The sequence below is a fragment of the Montipora foliosa genome, chromosome 11 (assembly GCF_036669935.1).
Source record: "Montipora foliosa isolate CH-2021 chromosome 11, ASM3666993v2, whole genome shotgun sequence".
Classification (NCBI taxonomy): domain Eukaryota; kingdom Metazoa; phylum Cnidaria; class Anthozoa; order Scleractinia; family Acroporidae; genus Montipora; species Montipora foliosa.
The window spans coordinates 53,861,236-53,868,735 of NC_090879.1; the positions used below are offsets into that span (position 1 = coordinate 53,861,236).

At 40.2% G+C, this 7,500-nt stretch overlaps 1 protein-coding gene across 2 annotated transcripts in view; it reads right to left on the minus strand.

Moving 5' to 3' along the window:
- Positions 1–7,500, minus strand: part of LOC137975929 (mucin-like protein) — an 88,082-nt gene that overhangs the window by 46,338 nt on the left and 34,244 nt on the right. For both annotated transcript variants that reach the window (XM_068823137.1, XM_068823138.1), the window contains exons 7-11: positions 5,755–6,347; positions 5,400–5,621; positions 3,128–3,460; positions 2,258–2,512; positions 717–910 (exon numbers count right to left, since the gene is read on the minus strand). In XM_068823137.1, coding sequence (XP_068679238.1) covers positions 717–910; positions 2,258–2,512; positions 3,128–3,460; positions 5,400–5,621; positions 5,755–6,347 — 1,597 coding nt within the window. The remainder of the gene's footprint in view (positions 1–716; positions 911–2,257; positions 2,513–3,127; positions 3,461–5,399; positions 5,622–5,754; positions 6,348–7,500) is intronic.

Sequence of the window (7,500 nt, forward strand, 5' to 3'; positions counted from 1 at the left end):
CTCTTTTTTGGTAGTTTAGAAATGTTGACCTCGATTTTAATACCGGAAATATTTGAACTATTTCGATATTCCGTGTTCTCACGGTATGAGCAATTAACGTGACGTCACGAAAGAATTATCTTATTGAATCTGGCCCACTTCCATCCTCCAAAGCAAAAATTTTTCCCGTCCGCCGATGGTCATTACTAATGTCATGGCAAGGTGTTGCCTTGGGCGACTTCCATATAGTTGGAAATGTTTGATATTTCACATTCGTTTGGTAAATGATGCCCCACACCCTACTAAGCTGTATATAGCAAAGCTGGATAGAAACCTAGGAATAAGCAAGACACAACTGAAGCACAAGTGAAGGCACGCCCGCTATCCACAATGGGAAAAGAAGAAGGAGGGGGGGGGGGGGGGGGGGGAGGGGGGAGAGAGAGGCTTGCTACTTCATAACGACCCGAAAAACATGTGTGCTTCAACTCTAATGTAAGAAGTGATTTATAAAGCAATTGTCTCACGAAGCATAGATCAATTTATGTTCCATTTTATTATGGAAATAACAACAACAACAACAACAAAATTTTTACTTTACTCCAGAGATTTAAATAAATGAAATTACAAAGCAATTAAATACAAATATGATAACTAAAGGGGACCAGCACCCTGAAATAACTAAAAGTTAAAAATGTCAGGGCGCTGGATCAAACAAATCACTTTCTTTCGAAACCTACCTTTTTCGTCGAAGTAACGTGCCAGGTAAAATGGAGGACATTTCCAATTTGATTCTCTGTAGCATTTTCAGGTTTGTTTATTACTCTGAACGCAATGGTGTCATTGTCTTCTGCTTTGACAACCAACTTGATAGTCCTGTTAAATGTGACATTTATTGCAGTTGGGACATCGACTATTTTTGGTGGGAAATTTTCTGTAAAGTAAAATATTAATAGTAATAATAATAAAAATAAATAAATAAATAAAAATAAAGAGGGTTTTCCAATATACACGAACGGAGTCGGGTCGTCTAACGTGCTTGTCGACCCGTCTACAGGCGGGGGAAGTAGTGCTACCTTATGTTAACGTTCGTTAAAAGTATGGTGTCAGTTCGTGACGACCTGGTCGGGTGGTGACGACTGGACAAGTGAAAAGTCGACCGGACTTTCTGCTTGTCAGGTCGTGATATGAAAGTGTATTTGAAAGTTCGGAGTTCGTTCGTGACGACCCAACATGCGAAATGTCTTTCGGACCTTCTGCCAGTCAGGTCGTGAGCGATTTAACTTCAACAGGCTCATGAAAACAATAATTAGGATGCGAGTACGGCAGCGTTTACACGAACGCGGTTTTTATTTGTAACCGCATTGCTTTCGATTTGGTTTCTCTTTCTGTTTACACTACATCAATCGAGATGGTTACCAATAGCCTGCCATATTTGAAAAGGGTGCCAAAAGCAGAGTGTTGTCAGAAGAATTCGGTTTCATTAGTTGTGGAAAGGGAGAAAGCCCATTTATTTTTTAAAAAGGCTACTATTTTGGAGGGAAATTTGAATTGCCGATTCAAAATGGTGGTTTTCGTAAATTGTGCCAGCAGCGCTCGCTTAGACCATTACGGGTTTGACTTGACGTAAACGTTTCAAAAACGGTTCCGTGTAAATACTGTCAGACTCCATTGATTTTGACGTAGTTTCGAAGTCTCGGAACCATGTGGTTTTGAAACCATGCTAATAGACTTCCGTTTCGCATAACACGACCTGACTTCCGTTAGTCTGGTTGACTTGAACGTTGAACGAATCGACTCAGTTCGGGTTTATTGGACATGAGTGAAAATAAAGAAAGCGATAATAACCATGAAAATAAGAATTCATCGCAGGCCAGCTGTATCTTTTTCCTCCTGATACGATGAAATTCTGAAAATATGCGCTGTGGCATTAAGTTGGCTTTTCGAGGGGAGTGTGTATCGTCTTAAAGAGCAAAATTTCGCAAGGAGGATTACAGGCAAAAAAGAGAAAACACAAGTCAAAAAAGAGCTCAGTGACTGGCCGGTAGGAAAATAAAAACCACTGGATTTTTTTGAGAATTGCCTCCATTAGAGCAGGTGCTTCTGCTTCATCCTACACGTTTTGAGAACGAACCATAAGAATTGGTTACCAGCACCATTAGATTTTTTTTAAAACAAGAAAGTCGCGAGGTAAAGCTGTCGGAGCATAGGAAAGAGCGGATACTGATTGCAAGCTCCCAAACCTCGGTTGGAACTCTTCTTGATGAAGGAATCGACTTACCTAAAGAATTTGTCTCATTGACAAGCTGAACGTTGATATCCTTGGTTAATACACCAACGGACAGGTCATTTGTGGATGCTACGTCAAATAAACAGTCATGATCTTCTCCACACTGTGCTTCAGCCGCCAGTCTTAAGCTGTCATTCTGCCATGTTATGTTGTCAGCAAACATAGGCACAAAATCAGGTCTAGCAAAGGTATTGATGCTTTCATTTTGACCATAAATAAATAAAGACTGTGATTCGTTTATTTGCCCTAAAGAAAAAAGGTGACAAACAGAAAATATCTCAAGATGGAGTTGTCACATGATTTCATCTCATCCGCAAAATCAATCTATATTCATGGCTATGGATACGATCAGGGAGTGAAGAACGTATTTAACCAGTCCTTCCCCTTAAACGTGATACCAAAAACACGTGTTGTCAGCATGGGTCCCGTGCTAAAACTGAGCTTTTGAACAGTATGAAGATGAAACAAGAAGAGTATAAAATCTTACTTTCGATGGAAAGAAAGATGAAATATAGGATGATGATATGAAGCTAGGCTGTAAGCAGTCCCCTTTTTATCTACTCATCCAATGCGTGAGCGGAAATGCAAACATAACGCAAGTTTAATTCTCGGCAAAACGACGACTCTCTTCTTCGTCTTCTTCTTGCGTGGGTCCCGGCAGATCTCTTCCACCGCCAGCTTGTGTTCTCGGTGTAGGTGAAGGCCTCTCGCAATGCGAAACATAACAGTAGGGAAGAAGAAGAAAGAAGGGACTCGTGGTCCACATTTTAAGCAGTCCATTCACGCTTTACAACGCCTTGTTTGGAAATTACTGGTATACATGTACTAGATTTCAGTGACAAAATTTGTAAACATACTTACACTTAACGCCAAACTCGAAGTGAATAGCTCTTGCTGTCGAAGAAGGTTGCAGCACCGACCCATCAGGCAATGTGAAGTCGTCATCCGGGTTATCATTCCAAGTTCCCAGCAACCCTTTGGTGGCATTTTTGTAATCAATTGCGAGGCTGACGACAAAAAGCATCGATTGCTTCTTCTCACAAAACTTAACATTTGATGCTGACGGGAAAGAAACTTCAAGACAGTTTTCTTCCGGTTTTGAGAAACTGATATTTCCTCCAACGCTAACACTCCGGTTTGTTAGATTGTTGTAGCCATTGTAAATTTCGCCTTCAAGAAGAATGCTTAAGCCACCTATAGCAGTAGAGGTAACAAAAAAGTGACAGACTTCAAAACTGACTGTGATCTATAGCGAGCGATACGTAATGTAGGAATATAGATTTAAGTGATATGAATGAAGAGAGTGTAGAGAAGCGCTCGACCGACAGAGCGCCTTCTCGTGATTTTGTTTTTTGTAAAATACACCAGCGCTTAAGGTGGCTGAAACCATTTTCAACAATTTGGAGAGGATGTCTTGTAAGAAGGATTATTCTACAACGCTGTTTTTCGTAACGGCAATGTTATGGTACCAAATAAAACAACCCGAATTTTTCAAAGAGGCTGTGTCAAGAATTTAGCCAAATTCAGTGACTGCCAACTGGCAACCCTTAAAACATTGAAGTATGGTTTGAACAACACAGCAAACGCAAAAGGAGGCAAGGATGGGGAAAATTGGAGAAGGTTGAAATGGATTGAAACAGCTGCAGGGGTTTTGAAAACTGTTCAGCACAACAGTTTTTCAAAGTTTATCTCTGTTGTTTGCAACTTAAATTATGTATGCTCAGTTATGCTCGACAAACATTTTTATGTTACAAAGCTTTGAGTTCTTGCCCCAGTTGTTTATTCACGGGATGAATCATTATCCATTGGATAGCGCAATTGGTTTCGCTATGACTTATCAAATGAATAGTGATTTACCCGGGGGATGGCGCTATCCATCGTTTGAATAACTGGGCCGTGGGGTCTGTTTTTTAAAGGTAATTTATGGGTTCACATTAGGTTGCGTAGCAAGTTGGGTAGAGTAATTTGGGAAACTACACAAAATTAACTGCACTGCCGTGACATATCCCTTTTCACAAGATTCATTTATTAATGTGGCATAATGGGTCACCATGGCAACAAAATAAAATTTTCCAACTATAAGTGTGGCTAAAAATTCCACTCCAGGGATTTTTTTAAAGTTTACAGAGAGCCTGCTTATCACTTTTCAGCAATAAAAATTTAGGTTCACCGAGTTCGTGTTTGAGGTATAAGAGTTTAAAGTCAAAATATAGCATTTAGATGGCTCTTTTGTTGTCATGGTGACCTACTATTTCACATCAATGAGTAAATCTTATTAAGCAATTGTTGATGTTCCATATGGTAACATAACTTTGCCCTTGTATGAAACAGTTGGGCAATCCCTACAAATGGTACAGTTTGTTTCACGCATTGAAACTGATTTGAGCCTCTTTACATCGATTTTCCAGGGACTCCCAACGAGTGATTTAGGTCAATATGTGTCCGGAAGGAAAGTTGTCCAGAATGTTTGAATATTCGACATCTGAATTTCGAGGCGCACTGAGATTTCGGACATTTTTCAGAACATATTTCCTCGGTATTTTGGAAAGGTAGTGAAGAGTCTGAAGGGTGCTTAGAAATTTCGAAACCACATTCGAAGAACTCAAGAATTTTATTGACCCTAGTAAAAGTTAACAGTGATATTTAAAATATAATAAATTTTGAAGATTTATAACGTCTGTCATTTTCGCCAGAATCATACTTTAGGCAAACGTTCTCAAAAATTTTCGGGAAGAAAAAGGGCGACTACATAATGTAAAGTTTTTAAGTTCTTGATCACACCTGTCACTATTGCTAGAACTTTCGGACGAGGCAAAACAATTCCCTAGAACGTTCTACAGACCTGAAGTTTCCCTAGAACATCCGGCAGCTACAAACTAACTAAAGGAGCCCTTAAACATTGTGAAAGCCATTTTAGATAATTCTGACAAATTTTGAGACATCCAGTCGTTGGGTACCCCTGATTTTGTTCTTGGCGAGACTTTGAAAAAGAGACTAAGATGATCTCCTAAATGAAGGAGGCGGGAGAGAGACACCTTTGAGCCAAGTTGAGCCAAGCACCCTTAAAGTAGTTTACTTTAGCTGCTGGGACGATTTCAAAGTGCTCCCGATAAAAGTAAGCCCTGACTGTTACCTCTTGGCTTTACCCTGACTTCAACAGTGCTTGTGTTTTCTTCCTTTGCCGCGCCTGCAATGAAAATGGTAGCAGTTGTGGAGTTTCCCTGGGCAAGTCCTGTTCTGGCCTGTAGCTGGAATTTGCCATCTTGCCCATCGACCATTACATACTCGCCAAGACCATTGAATGTGTAATTCCCACCATCCAAAGTCTTGAAATGAGGATCACAACAAAACCAACCTAGACAATAAAAGAGGTTAATCAGTCAGTCAATGAATCAATCAATCGATCGTCAATCGAACAATCCGGCAATCAATCAACTAACCAGTCAGTCAGTCAGTCAGTGAATCAATTTTTCCTTTGCAGCACTTACGTCTTGGAAGAAAAAAGTAATCGCTGCAGTCGTGAGACGGACGATAACGGTAGAAGACAGAACAAAGATGAGGTGTGTCAACACAGCAAGATTTGTAGGCTTCCTGGTCAGTCACTACCGTGCCAGACCACGGGAAATACCACCAAGAAGAACGATAGAATTCTGCTGAAACGTGACCTCCGTCTGGCTCTCCAACCTTTAGCGAACCAAAGCTGACATCCCAGTCAATAGAGTAGCAACACAATTGTTTCAGCAAGATATAAACGTAACCTTTTCTGGGCACGTATCTTAATACCCACGTTGATCGTCGGGATTTGAAGCAATAATCGGGCCACGGATTTTCCCACCAATTCCAAAAGAATCTCACATCGAACCATGCCTGAAACAGCGTACAAGGACATGCAAAGTTCCTATCATGATCACTTAGATCGGTGTAGGCAATTATATCCATTAACTGTTGCTCGTTAGCCCAAGTCCTGCACTTTTGGGATTCAGGATCGACGTTCTCGATTCTCCAGAAATGTCTTCCCATCACATCAGTACTGTTTCCTTTTTTTTCGTCAAGTGCCAACATACCAAGCAAAGTACCAGACCTTTATAGATACACACAGACGCCAAGGAAAAAAAATTAAATAAAAAAGCGAAACCGGAGAAACAAAAAAAAAAACATTAGTAAGCAATAAGCAAATGAGAAATAAATCAAACTACTTTATCAAAAGGAAAGAATAACGTCGACAGGTCCACAAAACTACAACTTCTGCGCAGTTGAGGGCAGTTTTCAAAAGACTGTCCAGTTAATTACGCAATTGAAATTGCTACACTTAGTGATAGGTTTAAAAATATCGCTCCGGTTTATCTACCAATGAGAGGGAAAACCAAAACCAATTTTTCCCGCACTTTGAGCAAGTTACATGAAATTAAGTAAAGCTATGATCGTCGTTACGAGAGCAAGTTTTGCAATTGCGTAGAGAAGCCTGAAAAATTCAGTACTTGAACGAGGTTTGAACCCGTGACCTCGCGATACCGGTGTGACGCTCTAACCAACTGAGCTATAAAGCCACTGACGTTGGGAGCTGGTCATTTGTGGGTTCTAATGTTCCCGTGAGGAATGAATCAATGATGAAATTATACATGAAATAGATCAAATATGAACTGCGGATGTGAAATCAAGTGAAGCTATGATCCTCGCAGTTATGAGCGCAATTTTTGCAACTGCGTAGTTTCTGGGTTCTAATGTTCCCTTGAGGGACTTCATAGCTCAGTTGGTTCAAGCGTCGTACCGGAATCGCGAGGTCATAGGTTCAAACCCCGTTGAAGTCCTGAATTTTTCAGGCTTCTCTACGCAATTGCAAAAATTGCGCTCATAACTGCGAAGATCATAGCTTCACTTGATTTCATATCCGAAGTTCATATATGATCCATTTCATATATACTTTCATCATTGTTACATGAGATTGCTACGAATTTGGATTGGTTCATTGCGCTGTTTTCAACTGCTGTGGTTCCTCGAAGTTGTTTTAAGACACTCCGTTGAAAACGGCTCTATTACTAAGGAGCAGATACTGGTTGTTTCATGAAAGAATGAACCTGTGGAGCTCTTTCTAGAATATCCATATCACCTGAGCCGTGAAAGGAGACTACTTGCTAATTTTGTTTAAACACGAAATTTAGATTTCAAGTTGGAGTCGGAATAGCTTTTTTCCTCAGTTTGTTGTTACGTTTAGTCTCTTTAGATTTCTCTTGTTC